General features: G+C 36.0%; 2 protein-coding genes across 3 annotated transcripts in view; one reads left to right on the top strand and one right to left on the bottom strand.

Moving 5' to 3' along the window:
- LOC111063009 (rabenosyn-5) overlaps positions 1–13,535 on the bottom strand; it is a 30,647-nt gene extending 17,112 nt beyond the window's left edge. Inside the window, exons 1-5 of one of the 2 annotated variants that reach the window (XM_039430998.1) lie at positions 13,357–13,480; positions 5,282–5,384; positions 2,468–2,623; positions 871–975; positions 95–235 (exon numbers count right to left, since the gene is read on the bottom strand). In XM_039430998.1, coding sequence (XP_039286932.1) covers positions 95–235; positions 871–975; positions 2,468–2,621 — 400 coding nt within the window. In that variant the 5' untranslated portion in view covers positions 2,622–2,623; positions 5,282–5,384; positions 13,357–13,480. Of the gene's footprint in view, positions 1–94; positions 236–870; positions 976–2,467; positions 2,624–5,281; positions 5,385–13,356 lie in introns of both variants that reach the window. The other variant, XM_039430997.1, reaches the window with a different exon arrangement.
- Positions 13,536–13,662: 127 nt separating this feature from the next.
- Positions 13,663–20,066, top strand: part of LOC111047126 (F-actin-monooxygenase Mical) — a 118,065-nt gene continuing 111,661 nt past the window's right edge. Inside the window, exon 1 of the mRNA XM_039431476.1 lies at positions 13,663–13,981. The gene's annotated coding sequence lies outside the window, so the exon portion shown is untranslated. The remainder of the gene's footprint in view (positions 13,982–20,066) is intronic.

Here is a 20,066-nt window from a genome sequence, read left to right on the forward strand (position 1 = left end):
AGTGCATAACATTAACCTTGATGGAGTAACAGGTCAACAAATCGAATAATTAGAATATTAGTACTGTACAATATAGATGAAAACAATATATTACCTTTCTTCTTTAATGGATCTGTGGGCATGTTATCAAGCAATTTATCCAATCTTATTATCAACTGATTGGTAGGAACAAACAGCCTTTGTAAACGGGCGCTTCTAGCTTCCTCGAAACTTTTCAAGTGAGAAGTTGAAGCACCTGAAAAAAAATTAATCAGTAATGAATACATTGATCAGATGCGACCTGAAGAAATCTGACATCACATACGTTTTACTCAAAATTATGAATACAATTACATCAAGAAGAGGGGTTTAATATATTTTAGCATCACTTGAGCGTTGAAAAAATCTGAAAAACAATATAGAATTTGAAATTAAAGGGCATGTGCTCAAATGTAGCAAGACATGTACTTCTTAATAAGTCTTCATGTAAATTTATTTTGTATTATAGCTGTAAGCAGTTAATGCTGTAACGTTCGAGTGTTACACATTTTTATTGAGTTTAAAACTCAATTTTTTTCAATTATAAAACTTTAATCAATTTACATGTAAACGAAATTGATCTAATTCAAAAGAATGGAATTGACTGGATTTTAACAGACTTGAAATTAAACCGAGGCCTACATTCCAACAAACATATCGGCTAACTGAAACTTATACACGATTCCGGGAGACAAGCATGGAACCATAAAAGTGGCTTCCAAAATTCTCCATAGGACACTCTCTGTAAGAAACTACTTCTATTATAAAGATTAATGTACTATTTCATTAATAAATGAATGTCAATTTTATAATACTAAGAATAAGTTAAGTATAGAGTTGAAGGGCACTCACCAATTTCTTGTGGTTCCCACTGGTATATTTCTTTTGGTTTTCCAAATGTTAAACTACTGCTGCCATCCTCTTTCAATATTTTCTTCTTAGCGATTCCAAGGAGATCTTCAAAAAAGAAAAAATACAGCTTCTGTTTTATCACAGCTTGACAAAATAGTTGAGGTTCCAGTATGTTACTTTAATCTTTAATCAAGAAATCGTGCACCTAAATTTTGAGCATTGAATTGCCACTTGCAATTTTTAACCAATAATTATTTCTAACCAGAATTTGAACAGTTTTTCAAAGTTTAGGAGGGAAAGAGTTATTTCCTAAAGTCTTCTGGGTTAGATTTGTAAGTATTCAATGGATATTCTTGCAGTGTGATAAAAATCTGGTGTGGTACACTCACACAACTTTCCTTGCTCATATTCGAAACTACGATCAGACTTTTGTATATGTGTATATATAATTGTTTTCAGAGTACTTTTTCCTTTGTGTAAATTGTGAAATTCAATGATTTTTTTAGTCCTCATTTTTTTAAAGTCGTCAAAACAGCTGTTCTACAGATGAAATATCTCGACTATGTGTTCTTTTTATGAACTGCTCTACCTACCTACCTCATGCACGAGAAGGAGGTTACAAAGTCCATTTCTCAAGGATGGGGTGGACCCCCCATTAGTTTCCCAGAAAGGAGACTCATGCCAGTTAATAGAGCTGATAAATAACTATACAGAGTATGAATTTGAAAAAAATCGGTCAAGTTATTTTGAAAAAATCGTGAAAAACATGATTTTTTAGTAATTATCCGCCATTTTTCTCAAGAATATTACGGAGCTCCTGAAATTTTCCCAGAAATGAAACTTATGCCAGTTGATAGGGCTTATAAATAGCTATCCATGGTATAAATTTGAAGAAAATCGTTGGAGCCGTTTTCGAGAAAACCGTGAAAAACATGGTTTTTTAGTCATTTTCCGCCATTTTTCTCAAGAATATTACGGAGCTCCTGAAATTTTCCCAGAAATGAGACTTATGCTAGTTGATAGGGCTTATAAATAGCTATCCATGATATAAATTTGAAGAAAATCGTTAGAGCCATTTTCGAGAAAAACGTGAAAAACATGGTTTTTTAGTAATTATCCGCCATTTTTTCCGCCATCTTGAATTGAATTTTATTGAATTTCTTATTGTCGGGTCCTCATGGTATAGGGACCTTAAGTTTAAAATTTCAAGTCGATCGGTTAATTAGGAATGGAGTTATCGTGTTCACAGACATACACACACACACACACACACACACACACACACACACACACACACACACACACACACACACACACACATACACACACACATACACACACACACACACACACACATACACACACAGACCAATACCCAAAAATCATGTTTTTGGACTCAGGGGACCTTGAAACGTATAGAAAACTTGAAATTGGGGTACCTTAATTTTTTTTGGAAAGCAATACTTTCCTTACCTATGGTAGTAGGGCAAGGAAAGTAAAAATATTATCACGACAAGAAGAGTAGTGTGAGTGTACCACAACAGATGTTTTGAATGATTTCAACTTAGAGCATGTTTCATTTAAAGCAAAGACTCACCTTTGAATGACTTGAGAAGGTCCTGGTCTTCTGAATGTTCATTTTGAAAATGTGTGACTAGCTGATCTGGTGTTCCAAGATCTGCTTTACAGATGGGACAAAGAAATCCTTCCATGACAGCTTTTTCGTCGTCGGCCATTCTGTTCCTGGACATGCCTGAATATAGCAACATGAACAACATCAAATTAGTTTTTACATCAAACTTGAGGAGAGAGAAGATGAAATTTACATGGATGCAGAAATCTATAGGCTACTCAATAAGTATTACCGTACATAAGATTACATGTCATTACTACTTACTACAACACGCAAATTCTCAAAAGGTGCATCGGACTTTCATGACACCTCAAGCATTCCTGAAATTAGCAAAATAATATTCAATGGCAAAACATTTCTCCAAGTGTTCTGATGGGACAAAAAAGATGAAGATATCAATTAAAAAAAAAGATCTCATGTTGATTGCTGACAAATAAGTTTAACACAAACATTACGTCATGCCCCATGGCTCCTATTCTTGACAGGCAGTATAAGCGCGAATGGTATTAGCAACATATTAACATGCCAAAACATATTTCAAATAAAAACTGACTTATAGAAGTTTTTACTAGTAAAATGTAGTCTAGACATAAAATATTGTTTCCAAGGGAATTGCAACTTTGAAAAAAGTGTATTTGAAAATGAAAACATTGACTGAATTTATTTAAATGTAGGTGAGAGCTATTTATGTTTTTTATTGATTAAGTGATAGAATTGTGGGTATTGGGGAAAGATGATTTTAAAGGATGTATAGACAGACAATATTTTAGATGGTTTGTTTCACTAAAAAGAGATTCTCAAGCTGATAGCTGTTCGACAGAAAAACTGGGTTCAATGTAGAATATACCATTCCAACCGGGAAACTGTTAGCAATTCGCTATTGTACAATATAAATAATAGTCCAGTCAACAAAAGATTATAGAGGGAAAAGTTTGGAACACAATTTTCAACTCCACAGCTCTTTTAAGGATAGTAAGAGGATTAACATATCAAAAGTCCTCACCCCTACCCCCTGTGCTAAAGGGGTGGTTTGAAAGTACAATTTTTTTCATTTTTCACATATATCTTGGAAACTATACATCTTACGGACATTTTTATTCTGTACAAAATTAAAGCTTACAAAATTACCAACAAGTTTTGTCCTTTACATTTTTACCATATCTCTCATAGTATCTGAGATATCCGCTCTTGAAGGTGAGACATTTTTTGAAAAAATACTTCTGCCTCCAAGTTTTTCATCTTTCGGCCTTATAATTTTTGAACGTTTGGTGACAAAAATCCGTGCTGATTATGAGCTATAGAGCTTCAAATTATCTTCAATTTGATGTATATTTCCACTATTTTACGCATTTCCCTACGACAGTTGCAGCAGTTTTAGTGTTGAGAGTGAAATTTTCTGTTCAGCAACAATACATCAGTTGACAATGAAATTTGGAGGGAATGTTTGAAACACAATTTTCGACTTTGCAGCTTTGTTGACACTAGTTTGGAGGTGAGCATATCAAAAATCCAAACCCCTACATCATGTGCTGAAGGGATGAGGGTGGTTTGAAAGTTGCATTATTCACTTATTACTTACATGCTTATATCTTGGAAACAATGCGTTCTATTGACTTAATCAACTACATGAAAATGAAGCTTAATAAATTTCCTACAAGTTTTGTTTGGCAGACGTTTTCGATAAATCTGATACTTTTCGAGATATTTATGTTCTAAAGTGATGCATTTTCGAAAAGCCAGTTTTTCTCCAATTTTTTGCTCTTTCAAGTCTTATAACTTTTCAACAATTGATGAAACAAGAATGTTCTAATTACGAGATTGTAGAGCATTAAACTATCTTTCATTTCATGATTTCACTATTTCACACATTCCCATAAGACTGTTGCAGCAGTTTTAATTTAGAGTGTAAAATCTTAAGATTTGCAACAAGTGACTTTTTTCGAATATCACACTATTCCGTCATCATAAATCGGCAGTGTCCTTCAGTAAAACATTTATATTGAGTACCTATTGGAACGTCTGCGGAACTAAACACAGGGGGTATTTCTAAACTTCCTACCAAACAAAAACACTCAAAACTAAAACTAAAACTAAGTCGTATGGGAATGTGTGAAATAGTCAAATTATACATGAAATGAAAGATAGTTTAATGCTCTACAATCTCGTAATTAGGACATTCTTGTTAACCTGATAATAGTTATAAAATCGTTACAAACTAAAATCATTTATTGCCTGAAACACATCATTTAATTGCAGGGTTTGGTTTTTACCACACGACGAACATAATCTCCTTTTATTAGCAATTCAATTCTACATCAATGAAAACTGGTAATGTATATGCCTTCACGGTTTAGATCTTTGTCGCATCTTGATAAGCTCTTCAGGAACTCCATGTTACACCAAAAGCTACAGAGCATAGACTGTTTAATAGTTGGTAATTATAACTTTGATAGACCTGTACAGAACACGGAAATGGGAATCCCGCAGAAAAAGTCTAAGTGTGGAATAATGTCACTAAACTTAACAGGATGGGAGCATACGCTTCATTTCACAAGGGTCGAAAATGTGCTAAATCTACCTGCCAAATGGTCTCTCACAGTTGTATTGTTCTAGCTTGACCGTCCCATGTCCCCATTGAGATAGGTTTTACCCAATTATGTCTCAGCAAGCAAATATTCAACTGAAAATATCTATACACAATACAACGCATGCTTTTTGTACATCGTACCAATTACTGAGAATCTAAACTTATAACTTATGATCACGTTAAAATCTTACATTCACTATTATTAAATGTAGTTATCTACAAGTAGATAAATTCTCAAAACATGTTGTACTCAATCAACTTCAGGAACTCATCGGCTATCGCTGTACTCTGACACTGTAAAATGCAATAAGAGTTTTAAAGGTAATGGGCACTTATTAGTAAGTAAACAAAAAATAATAATCAACAACCGTATACATTGTTATGCCAAAAAACGTCAAACCTTTAGTGGTGTTTCACACCACAGTGTCACAGATACAAGTGAGAATAGATCCAATAGATTAAAACTAAGTACAGGAGTGCCGCAAGGTCAATATTGGGGCCCCTTTCGTTTATAATATATATCAATGATATTCCATATCGTTTCAAAGACAAGTCATCCATTACCCATGATACAACTTTGATCCATAGTGATAAATGTCTTGAAAACTTAGAGATGTGCAAGAATCCATGTTTACAGATGTGCAAGGAGTGGTAAGAATAAATGGGAAGACATCCACCCCATTCTGCATGGAAAGGGGAGTGAGACAAGGCGATAGCTTATCCCCACTCTTATTCATAATATTTATGGACGAAGTAATGAAAACATGTCGGAGACGAACAGGGAGATCAGTAGTAGGTATGAAGAATTTAAGACCGATTCAGTGCCAGGCCCTCACATACGCCGACAATGTAATTCTCATAGCAGATATGGCTCAAAAGATTCAATTGGCAGTCAGAGAATGGAGTGAGACCCTTAAGGAAAGAGGTATGTGAGTGAACCAATTGAAAAGTCAGGTAATGGTGGTGGGGAGGACAGAACAGGAGTTAGAGGCAATACATGTTGAATGCGAGGGCCAACCATTGAAGCAGACTAACAACTTCCAGTATCTAGGTACAAATATTAATTGCACTGGCAAGCTGAGGGAAGAAGTACGGCATAGGACTCGGAAGGCTATAGCCTACAGGCATACTACTCACTCAGCAGAGGTATTTTTGGGAAGGCTGAAGTGAGTAGAGAAGTTAAAGCTAGAGTCTATGTCTCAATCATAGAGCCCATCCTTCTCTATGGAAGCGAAAGCTGGACCTTAAATAAAAACGAAAAAAGTCAGATAAATGCAGTGCAGATATAATGTCTGAGAAGAATAGTAGGCAAAACTAGAAGGGATAGAGTGAGGAATGACTATATTAGGGAGGAGCTGAAAGTTAAATCTATAGAGACAACTATAGAAGAGAGAACGCTCTCCTGGTATGGTCATCTTGTGAGAATGCCTCAAGAAAGAAAGCCTCGTCAATACATGGAGGCCAGGGCGCAAGGTAAAAGACCGATAGGAAGACCGCGAGTAAGTTGGGAGGAAAACGTTTCACGGATTGCAGCAGCTAGAGGCAAGACCATGAATCAAATCAAGAGAATGGCGTTGGATAGGGACCAATGGAGGAGGTGGGTCCGAGGCAACATCCCAACGCCGTGAAAACGGCACAATGGGCGAAGAAGAAGAAGAAGAAAACTTAGAGATGAACATGAATTCAGAAAGTAATGATTTAATTCAGCATTTTAACGAAATCAATCTTAAAGTAAATGCAAAGAAATCCAATATGATTATATTTGAAAATAGACATTTGTCCTTCCAGCCAATGCTTGTACTTGATTCTCAATCTTTAGACAATTCCAATGTTGTAAAGCTACTTGGCGTACTTATAGACAGCAAACTCACTTTTATATAACATATAACTTAGATGATCTTATTAGTAATTTCAAGAAGTATATTCACACTACGATAATAATCGCACCCAACGGCACAGGTAAAACTATTTACTACTCCCTTTATATACTCTCACTTAGTATATGGTATTGAATTTATTTATTTGATCATTCAGAATTACACTACTTACAGAATTATGGGGCAGTTCATCAAAAACGAACTTGGATAGAATTTTCCTCATACAAAAGAAAGCTGTTAGGTATCTGGCGGGACTCGGATACGACCACCCTTGTAGAGAAGCATTCAGATCGCTATAGTTAATGACTGTATCCTCAATTTACATTTTCAGGCTGATCATGCATCTAGTCCAAAATAGAACGAATTTCAGACTTAGAGCCGATATGCATTCGTACAATACTAGAGGGAGAGAAAACTTTGCAACTCAGCCTCATAGGATAAAGCTATTTGAGAGGTAGCCTAGTTATGCGGGGTGCAAGTTTTATAATAGACTTCCACGCTTTTTGAAGCTGTCGTCCACTAGCGGTGAACTGAGAGGGTTTAGGGCTGACCTTTATAAGTTCTTGGTTGAAGGAGCATATTACTCGGTTAATGAGTTTTTTGAAGGCCATCCATGATGACTATTGTGAGTTGTGTAAATTTGTAGATATTCTTTGTTCTGACTGATTAGATGCTGACTCGTGATGCCGAGATTATATAATTGACGCATTCTTGTGCATTTTGTGTATGTAGTCTGAGTAGGGATGATTGATATAGACTATTTGTTTTATACAATGTTTCTGTGATTTGACCTGACTGTGATTGATTCTTTTTTAAACTCCATTTGATCTGAGTGTGATATAAATGTTATCAATTGGTATTGTTTTAATCATTAATAGATATGTTGTTGTTATTTGTCTGTTATAGTTAAATCAAATTATGATCTGGACTGATTCAGAAGTAGAAAAAATAAGCTGTGATAAGATTTATATTGAATAGACTATGGAATGGAACTTATATTAATATTGTATTGAATCTAAATTACTGTATGACGAAACTCTATGTTTGTAAAAGATCTTGAGTTAATAAAACATTATTAATATTAAAGCTGGGCCGGGCCGAATCCGATTGCGCGCTAACCATGCAGGATTCAGTCGGTAGCATCCAAATCAACGCCGGGCGATGCCGAGCGGATTTGTGCAGTCGGCTTTACTTGACGGCCAACTCGAGCGTTTTCGGCCAAGCGGATTCTGTCTTCTTTCAGTTTAGTACGATATTCCCACGTATTAAGTTGCGCAATATCTTGTATTTTTAACTTATAAAATGTCTTAAAAAGCGAATCAATATATTATTTAAATTTATTTATTTAGATAAATATAATATTTCAATGATGCTGAATACCACTGTAGACTCCAACAAGGCAGTCAGCAACCAGTTCTGCAAAGGTAACAATGCAAAGGCAAAGAGACAGGACAATCACTATGAGGTTATAATCGAAATGCTGCGGAATGATATGGATGACTTGAAAGAGGAAATCAAACTGCTGAAGAAGGACAGAGAAAGACTCTCTGATACCCTAGCTAGGAAAACTGACACCATATACAGACTGGAAGATATAATTCTGGAATTTGCTCAGGGCATACACCCTGAATCAAACTGTCCTGTCAGGAGGAAGACCGAGGATATCACTAAGAGACTGGTGGATGAGCTGGAGCCAAGCATGATGCACACCAATCACAGGGGGCCTCCGGGAGGTGACCGGCCCATCCAATCTACAGGTGCAGCTCAGGGGAGGACCGAGGAGAGTGCTGGAGAGCTGGTGAATGGGATACACCAAAACATGACGCAGACCGGCCACAGTGGTCCACTGGTAAATGACAAGCCTATACAATCTTCTAATACATCACAAACGGATGCAGAAACTGAAAGTGATCACCCCCTCATTATAGGAGACTCACTTCTCAGAGGAGTGGACGAAATACTGCGCAGTCAAGGAGTGAGCAATGCAGCTGTTGAAGTCATTCCAGGGGGAAAAATCCAGGACATGAGCAGGTTCCTAAAAAACCGAACCCACTTACCTAGCAAAGTAGTGATCAACATAGGAACAAATAACTTAGCCAAAGCAAAGACACCTAATCATGTAATGAGGCCTCTCTGGATGACAATTGAGGCAAATCAAAAAAGATTTCCCAGGACAAACTGGTATATCTGCTCGATTCCGCTCAGGGAGGACTGTAACCAGAGATTCTTAGAAGAGACTAACAAATCATACAAGTTTTTGAGCGAACAGCTGAAAATATCATACTTGGACAACACCCAAAAACTTCACAGGCAGCACCTAGACTGGGATGGCACACACCTTAACAATGACGGTAAAAACATCCTGGTAGCTGCTATATGCGGCGCCCTGCAGCTGGGGAAGAACGAGGGCAGAGATGCTGATGATCCCGAAATTGAGAGCGCGAATATTGTCACGAGAGTCCACATTAACCCGGAAGAGACTAAAAGGTCTTTGAGGAAGGAAGAACAAGCTACAAACATTACCACGGGAGTCCATTCCGCGGAGTAGCAACAACAGAAAGACATCCAAAAATATCCCATACAGAATTCAAATAGCTTTGCCAAAACACACAACAATACAGTACAACCAAATGAAAATACAGACCACATGAGATCCAGAAGGGAAGGACAGAATAGCAAAACAAAGGACCTGAAACTCAAGATCTACCACCTAAATATCCAAAGAGGACTACAACAGAAACTTGATAGACTGCAGATTGAACTTCACCTGTATTCTCCCGACCTGGTCATCCTCTCTGAGCATGGCCTGCGAAAGGAGGAGCTCCTTAGTACACACATTCCAGGCTACACTTTGTCAACAAACTTCTGCCGCTCACACCTCATGTGGGGAGGTATAGCCATGTACAAACGGGATAATACAAACCTAAAAATAGATGAAATCATACCTGAAGAATCACTCCAACCTTCTGAACGGACATTTGAGACAATACTTCTGAAAATTCAACTGAAGAAAACCAACCTTATAGTGGTAGGCACCTACAGATCACCTGATCCTGGAACGCTTAAGGACTATCTGGAGAAAATGGGAAACCTGCTGCACCAATACTCCTCAAAAAATTTCGAAATAGTAATACTGGGAGATACCAACATAGATACCCTGAAAACTGATGGAAAAAGCTATAAAGAGCTGAAAAACACACTGAATCAGCATGGATGTTTCATTCACAAACTGCCCGCAACTCGAATAACACCTACTTCAGCCACAAGCCTTGATGGATGTTACCACAGCCTGCCACCTGATTACATCAAAGTCACTGTTTGCCAAAACCAGATATCCGACCACAATTCAATTCTCTGCCAGATTCAGCATAAAACAGAACCCAGGAGAGTAATGTTCAAATTTGCCAGAAACTACTCAAAAAATAACCTACACAAACTAAAATACAGACTCAGTCAGACTGACTGGGAACAGGTTATAAACCAGGACTTGATAGAGGATAAATATTCAAACTTTGTAAAGATCCTGCGCCTCAACATAGATGAAGCAATGCCCAGAGAACCAAAGAAAATTACATCAACTAAGAACGTGTTCTGGGACAACAATACCATTGCTCTAAAGGATCAAGTACATCAGGCAAATAATAAGTTCATTACTACAGGATCACCAGAGGATAAGCAGAACTTTATAAAACTTAAGAAAATCTATGAACAGGACATCCAAAGAAAGAAAAAATCTTACATCAACAAAAAAATCCAACTAGCTGATAACAGAACCAGAGTACTCTGGAGGATAATAAATGAGGAAAGAAACAGAAGCGGGTTGGGAAAAATGGACAACTCAAGACTCAAGAAAACTAACAAAATGATAGTTGATCCATATCATGTTAGCAACCTCCTCAATTCTGCCTTCACGCAGCCACCCTCTGAGACTGCTTCTGACAATACCTCTGACCATATCCACCTGGCAAATAATAAACAGGAGCTCAAGAAATTCGAAACCATTCCAATGGCCAAATTAGAGCAACTCCTTAGAAATCTCAAACCTAATAACTCATCAGGACACGACGATATCACTGGCAAGATAATTCGACATTGTGAGCATGAACTAAAGCTGCCACTCCTTGACATAGTAAATGCATCAATTTCCCAGGCTGTTTTTCCGCAGAGCATGAAAATCTCAAAAATTTTCCCCAAATTCAAAGGAGGTGACAGGTTGAATGCAAAGAACTATCGGCCCTTAGCTAACTTGCCTATCACATCAAAGTTGATTGAAAGAGCTGTATATGACCAACTTATTGCATACCTTGAAAACAACAGCCTACTTTCAGCACACCAACACGGATTCAGGAGGGGCCTTGGAACAGTTACAGCGATCTCCGAACTATGTAACAACATCAGCAAACACTGGGAGGAGGGTAAAACTGTTTCAGATCTTTTTATTGACCTCCAGAAGGCATTCGACACCATTGACCTTGGCCTGCTGAAACGAAAGCTCAAGATATTGAACATCAAAGGGAGAGCCCTACAATGGCTGGAAGACTATCTCCTGAATAGAAAGCAATATGTTGAAATCAACCATCAGAAGAAAAACAGCATAATAAGCTACAGATCCTCTCTAAGGACGGTCTATAAAGGTGTTCCTCAGGGGTCAATACTGGGGCCACTACTATTTCTGATCTATATAAATGACTTCCCCACAGAAATCGTAGGAAGAACTGTATTCTCTTTGCAGACGACACCTCTATCTTAATACCATATAAAAAGCATGAACACACCGAAGAAGTGGTGGACACAACACTCAACGAAGCAAACGAAATATGCAAAAAACTAAATCTAACCATAAATAAGGATAAAACAGTTCACATTCGCTTCACCCCAAAAAATAGAAACATTGAGGACCAAACAAACATAGGCATACCAGCACAGACAAATACTAAATTCCTGGGCATACTGATCGATGGTCACCTCAACTGGCAGCACCACATTGAACTGCTTTGCAAAAAACTGTCATCTGCCATCTTTGTAATCCGAAGGATCCGAAATATCACAGAGGAGAAAACTGCATTCATGGCTTACCATTCTCTATTTGCGTCTCATTTAAAGTACGGCATTGTGGCTTGGGGGTCTGCAGCCCAGACGAATATTGATAGAGTTCTGCGATTGCAGAAAAGGGCCCTAAGAAGAGATATGATGGACCACTGCAAGGCACTCTTCATCCAGCATAACATATTCACAGTTGTCGCACTCTACATATACGAAGTAACAACCCTGGCTGTGAGGAGTAGCCCAGAATTGAGGGGAAATAGACATGCCCACAACACAAGAAATGGAGCAGACATTGAACTCCAGCATCACCGGCTCACAAAATTCAGCAGGTCGCCGGCCTACTCTGGGGCCCGACTCTTCAACCTTCTGCCCAAGGAGCTTAAGGCAATTCAGGACTACGGTGCCTTTACTAGAAGTCTGAAGAACTACTTGATCATGAGACCCTACTATGCATTGGCAGAGTTCATAGACGACCATGCATACCGGCATCACCGACCGTGAATCCCCATTGATTGGGAAGAAATTTGACGATTCCCAGGTCAACGACCATGGAGAAGACTACAACAAGTAACAAGTAAGTAAGTAACAAGTAATCGGCAATCGGCATTAGTGCAAACGAAGGCAGATTCCGCTCGGCTCGACATCGCATTGCTCCGCCCGGCTCGTCTCGGCCCAGCTTTGGTGTGAAATCCGCCTTAAACCTCAGAAAACGATTTTTAGGCGAGTCGGCAGGGCAGGAAGCTCTCTGATTGGCTGATTATCAGCTGATTCCCAAACTCCAATCCAATCTGCCAATTGAAGAGCTCCTGCCCTGCCGACTCGTCAGAAAATTCCTGAAAAAAGCTTCATGTGTCTTAGCCCTAATCGTTCATAGTTCAATGTTTACTGGGAAAATGAAATCTCATTTCAATATATTACAATATTAAAAATAAATAACTTACTGACTACTTTAAAGAGTGATCAAATAATGGTTGAGGTACGGTACCTAAAATATAACAATGTAGAATGTTCTTTTAAACCATGGTTTAATTTTATTTTTAATGCTGACGAAAAGACGTTTTGGTGTTTTGACTGGTTATCAGTGATGCGACGTAAGAGGCGTTTCTACTCCATAATGTAATGTCTAATGTAAACACAATTCAACGTCTCAATAACATAATACATACACATCACAAACAGGAAAAGTGAAGTTGATAGATGAAGTGCTACATAAGATGAGAAATGAGTAAATTACATGAAATTTAAATAGATATTTCTGATAATAAAAATTAAATCCCATGTTCACCAAACCTACAATGTTGTAGAATTGATAAGTACGGCAATACAAACAATGAAGTACTAACCATTTTTTCGGGATTCATACATTTTACAGTATTATATTTCCTCAATAAACATCATCAGCACTGTATAATTTCAGTTTTTTACCGCAATACCGCATTTTAATAAAAATAATCACATAAATCTATTATGATCTCAACTAACCTAAATATTTTTACAAATACAGAGCAACCAAAACCAAATCAAAAACTGCTAATCGATAACTACTCTTGTCATCGACCATCGACATGCTTCTTTAACCGATATTACTTTATCGACCTTCTTCTGTATTTCTGTGTTTTGTCGACAGGTAGCACTGCCTGTTTTGAAAGAAGAATGATAAAACCGAAAACAAGTAGTTTTCTTGCTCAACAGAGCTCGTGCAAGTTCTGAAATTTACTATAGTTTCCTTTTGTTCAATCAGGCTTTGCCTTGTGTTTTCTGTTCTTGATTCTCCAGCTCTCGTGTTTCGTCAGTGTGGTTCAGCAGCAGTTCAGTGTTGGGTTCGGTCAGAATCAAAATTATTGTCGTGTTGTAGTAGTGGTGGTGTCTGTTGTGTTTTCTTCGGCCATTAGATTATTTTAGGAGTGTTTGCTTTTACCTTTTGGATTAGAGATTTTCTCCAAGGATCATGTGGATCCAGTGCTAAAAGTAAGTTTAATTCATTATCAGCCGCTTCATATGTACGCTAGCTTCTTTCAAATGCTGAAAGCTCAACTTATTGGTTAACCTGACTGATTTGTTCTGTGTCATGTTAACAGGTTTACAAGTTTTCAGAAAATCATGTCTTTATTTTAAAAAGATTTTGTAGCATGCTTAGACCAGAGCTTAATATTAATAAAATTCATAATGCAGCTTTACATTTGTTGGAAGTACGGTACCGTACCTATTCTATTTTTTGAACAACAAAACCTCTGCTTGACAGATCTAACAGTATGACAGTGGATACTACCCAGTGTATTATAAGTTTTATTCAAGAGTTGCACTGAATTGAATTAATTTGATTTTATGCCATTTTCTTTGTAAACAGTGATATGTTAGGCTAAACACACCAGTATCCTACTTTTCATTCATTAATTTCCGTCATTTAGTCTATTGATGTTCTGTAGCATGTTTATAACCTTGCATACTGAGAATAACTTAATATTTTCAACCTGACAGTCAATTTTAAATTTGATATGTTAGCCTATTTATAATTAACATGATGAATTAAACGGTTTTCAAATTCTTGTTGCTCACACTCTTCTTATATGTATAATATTTATCAATGCTACATTAAAATCTGAACAAAGTAAATCTGTTTTGCATATTTGTTTTATCATGTAAAAGGATCTCTTTAGATTTTTAGCATACCTTATTGCTTGTTTAGGCCGGTATTATAAATTAATATCCTACCTAGGCCTATTTACATGTTTCAATGATTACATATAAAAAAATTTCATAATTAACATAAAATATTTTGTTAATTGAATTTCTACATTGTTATGAAACGATTTGGCAACGTTGCGGATCTAAAAAAGGATAGTGCTATCTATCGAAGGATAGACAAGGATAACAACACCAGTTTCTACCATACACTGCCATTATAATTTAGACTTGACTATTATATAATTATAATAGTGACTATATTTTCTATAATTCTCGCAGAGAGAGACGTCGCTTAGAAAATGTACAGTATTGAGGCCATTAATTTGAAAAATCCATCAGATTTGTTAAGTTAGTATATAAATTCAAATTTATTAAAAAATGAAACCAACTCAGATTAGAATAGATTAAAAAATTGCACAATACAAAATTTCTGGATGCCCGTACAAAACTATCAATTTGTGTGTAGGGGGAATTCCGTGTTATAACATATATAAACTTAATAATCTGCTCCTATAAATGAGAAGTATAATAGTGATGTAATTTTTTAGTTTGGGCTTATTTGGTATAATTGATGTTTAATAATTACATACCAAACTCATAGTAATTAATAATATCAATTTATCATAATAACTGAAAAGTGGACTGCAGTGCTCCCGGTGATTCTCAGGCAAAACAGTAGAAGAGGTTATATTATATTTGTCATTATAATAAGTAATTTATCAATAATTTGTTTGGATAGCCAACTTAAAAAATTAGTTGAAATTATCTACTTATCACCAAAAATCTAACGAGACTGGTGCATTTCGTGATACTGTAACTTATATGACTCCCCCCCCCCCAAACCAATCTGGTACAGTCACCTGTACAACTTCTTTCCATACTCGCCTCTGCTTCCCTAACCACCCCTGAAATATTTCTGTACAAAATAAACCACCTATGTGTCATTAGTCTGAACGCATAAAAGCATTACCTAACTTTACTTTCATGAAAGCGACAACTAATTTCAATTAAAGTTAAAATGAGAATTCTTTGGGAAAGTGAATTGCCATTAATCTTCTTAATTAGTTCATCATGTCTTGACAATATTCGTTCGTAGAGTGTTTCTAATTTCAAGATTAAACTCGGTAGTCTTTTTCCTTCCATCAGCGGGAATTGTCAGATGTTTGAGTTTGGAGACTTCCCACATCCGTTCTAAAGGCAGAATGGATTGTCATCTTGTTCAATTGCTCACTCTGATAAATGTAGGATCTTTATTGTGGAGTATTTTTGTTCTATCTACATTCTCTTACAACTTCGTTCATAACAGAAATATTCTTCCAAGTTTATAGATCTTATAATAGGCTATTGTTGTTGATTGTAAGATGAATGAGGACTAGGATGGGGGTTTATCTGCTAGTAGCAATGTGATCGATGAAGATAGATGGAATTTTTTGCAATTGTTACAAGGCTCGGTGTGCATAGTTCAGTGCATGGTTCTAACATACAAGTGGCATCTCTTCTTCTTCTAACAATCAAGGATTAGGCTATAGCCAGCCTGTTCCGACTCACATTCAGCTGCTATTTACGATTTGTTATTTGTAATAATGTTATATTATTATTCTATAGTCAATATGAAATGAATATTATTGCCATCTTTTGCATTGTCTGCCAACCTCTCTCTTGCCTACTTGCTGATAATTGAACATTTTCAAAGAAAACCTCTCAGCAGCCTTTCTTTTGACATGCTCCTTCCATTTATGCCGATACTGCGCCACTCTCTCATTCAGACTGAAGATATTTAGGCTAACTCACTTCTACTATCCTCATTCCTGATATGATTTCTTCTGTCACACCCCTTGGTTCTGCGAAGAAATCTCATCTTGGCTGCTTGTACGCTACTATCAAGTGGTTTTGTTGTCACCCACGATTCACTGCCTTAGAGGAAGATTGGAGCTGCCATTACTCTTTATTTATTTATACAATTTCATAATTGTGTCTTTCCTAGCTTTTTTCCCAAGGTCCTGCTAACATTTCCACAAATCATTTGGAACTTCCCTATTTTCTTTTCAGTGTCCAATTCTTCTTTGTAACTTATGTCACATCCTGGATATGTGTATTCAGACATTTGTTCCAGCACTTTATTGTCAATCAAAATTTTCGATCTTATAGGATATTTGCCCTTGAAGACATTATTTTTTCTGATTAGATAATTTGAAATTTTAGTCCTTACAAATTTCAATAAGGATATGGACTGATCTTTGGAGGTCATTTTCGTTGTCCTGCACTATCCACAAATCATCAGCAAATAACAGTGCATTGAGGTAATCGTCCTTCCCAAGTTTGATGCCTAAACCTACTCTACATTTTCGTTTTCAGAAAATTTGGTCCATATATAGGCCTATATACTCTTTTAGTGTCCATGAAATTACACTTTATTTAATATATATATATATATATATATTATATATATATATATATATATATAATATATATATATATATATAAAATAAAGTTTCATTTCATCTATTCTATTATTACCTCTATTGACTATTATTTTTGTATTGTGGGACAGAGATCTTACTACATTTACAAGATGCAGTGCATATCCCCTTCCCATCATAATCCTCTACATAAGACTTCTATCCACTCTATCAAATGCTATCAAATACAAGTGGCATCTTTGAAATTAAATGTATAAGCTACTGTGATCAAAGAAGATGAGTAGTATAAACTGGACTTTCTCTATGCTATAATATAGTTAACATTATAATAAGTATCCAATAATAATAATAATAAATAACCTGAATAATAATAACTAATAATTTAATATAAATATAATAATGATAATAACTTAGTGTTGGTCTACAAAACTTACTGTTGTTGTAAGTCTACAAAAAATGTAACAGTAGTGGACAGCTGCCCACTAGAAACTAAAATAATACTTTTTAATTTATTATCTCCTTGTTTCTCCCATGAAGCATCGTTGACGTATTTTCTTCTGTTGAATAGAATAGAATATGTTAATTCACCAATAAATACATGTCAATGTACATTAGGTGCCGTCAAGAATAAAATCCTAGCTATAAAACTAACTGAACCAATTCATACACATATATAATCATCTCTCAAAAAAAGTAAATGTTAGATGAAAATGTTACTTCAATGAAAAATAAGTTTACTTGAATTAAGAAAAACGTTCACTGTAATACAAATACAAATAGATTTATTTCCATTAATATACAAATAAACAATCAATAAAATGTACATAATATTCAAAAATACAGTATATGAAATTTACTACAAATATAAATAAATTGCATTTTTTTCGGAAATTAACCTACTCAACTATGGGAAACCCATGTTTTAGAGCAGGTGAATAAAAACAGGCATCGAAGTATTCTAGTTCTCCTTGACTACCTAAATTGGTAAAGAACTAATTCAGCTTTGATATAAAAATATGTCACTTCATTAAATGTCATCCACTTCATGAATTACGGTACGGTATCTTCTTACCAAGGATAATGTTTGATAAGTATCTTTCAAATGCCATCAGTCTCGAACCCGTTATTTCTCAATTTATTAGACAATTAGACAAAAGTTGTGGCTAGTCTGATTAAAATTTGGTTTTTATTGAAAACCTCCTCCCACTAGGCTTGATTGTTGGCTGATTCAATAAGTTTTTCACATTTGTAGCTTGTGAAAGCTGAAAAAACATTACGGTAGAGTTCAGTTGTGTGTTTGAACTACTCTTGTAACAATAGCTCCTCCAATCATCCTATTTTCTGAACGGAGTTAGATGATTGTTGATGTTTTTCCGTGCTCCGCCCATGTTTGAATGCGTCAGCTGAGAAGGGTAGGGTATGCGTCAACATGTTCGCAACCATACTGGCACAGGTTGGCAATAAAGCTCTATCACAGTAAATTGCCTATCTTTGTAATGGTTAATCATTTTTGTTTACAGATTTAGTAAATTAATAGTTAGGTGGATAGGGAATCATTTCAGAATTGTTATAAATTGAGGAAGAATAACTTGCAATATTATGGAGAAGTTTTTCATTCTCACAATATACATAATTAATAAAACCATATTCTGTTTAAAATAAAGGGCTGTTACATGTCATGATGGAGGAGGAACCTCCTCAGTATTAGACCTCAATTTTTCTATCAGTAATTCTGACCGCACAGAGTATATCATACACGATTTTTCAATATCTATATTCAAATAATACCTTGATTGAGTGCGAGAAGCAACTGACTCCCACAATTTTTAATGAATAATGAAATAAATAGAAACAAAATATTTACAAGTAAAAATCAATTCTCTCCAATGATTTGTTACTGGCCCTTTCAAGATCTCAGTGGTGACATCAGTAGTTCAAGTTAGCTTGAGATAACGGTCCAGAGGTTATCAATTTTTTCAATTTTGAAGAGGGCTAGGGAGAGAAGGACCGTGTTGTGTAAATGGAATTTCGGGATAATCTACATCTAGACGTTTATTATTAATTGTTGCCTATCACTGCTTGCCTCTTTGTGGGTAAATCTACTTTGTTGACTGGGTTTTGGGCTATAACTTTGATCACATAAATAGTTACATGTAACTAGGAAGCATAGGCGAGGCGACTCTCGCCTTGCCTGTCAGCCTGCTGCTACTGCTACTCATATAGCGGACAATATAAGATGGCTATTTCTATAAGATGCGTCCTAGATAATAAATGCCCGTTATATTGGTTGCGTTCAGCACGCTCTATCTAGAGGGCATCGAGCCAGAAATTTGGGGCTGTATAGTTTCCTTCCTCAGTTTGCAGTCACTGAGAATTCTCTGAGCTGAGATTTTATATCTTGGTCGAGTAAACGTAGCCTACTCCAAATTAATGCAATAGGGGCGAACCGTGGAAATCATAGAAATGGATGGTTTGATCTCATTTTGTTTGCAACTTTGGTCTAGCTGAAGTATTGTTACATTTAAGGTGTTGTTTTTCATAATTAGTTTGTGAATCTTTAAAAAATGAAAAAAATCATTTTTTGGTTGGTTTGAAAGACTTTTTGGTGTTTATTGACTAAACTCCAGTCACCAGGGATTGACATTTAACACCAGTAATTGTGAACACAAATTGAATTATAGATCTTCTCGAAACAAAGACTATCCATTCTTAGTTTCAAAGCTGTTACAATAACTAAAATGTACAAGCTTTTTGTATCTGAAAAACTCAGAAACACATTCTATAAGACAATGATTTATATTTTTAGTGCTGAATGTACGTTGATTTGAAAATATTCTATTTATATATTTAGTATGTAAGGAAAGTGTGAGTTATTGAGGTTTTAATAACCTTATTGAGGATTTTATTGTTATTTAGTCTTTAAACATCCTTGGCGACTCTCCTGAATT

This window comes from Nilaparvata lugens, chromosome 6, assembly GCF_014356525.2.
Source record: "Nilaparvata lugens isolate BPH chromosome 6, ASM1435652v1, whole genome shotgun sequence".
NCBI classification, from domain to species: Eukaryota; Metazoa; Arthropoda; class Insecta; order Hemiptera; family Delphacidae; genus Nilaparvata; species Nilaparvata lugens.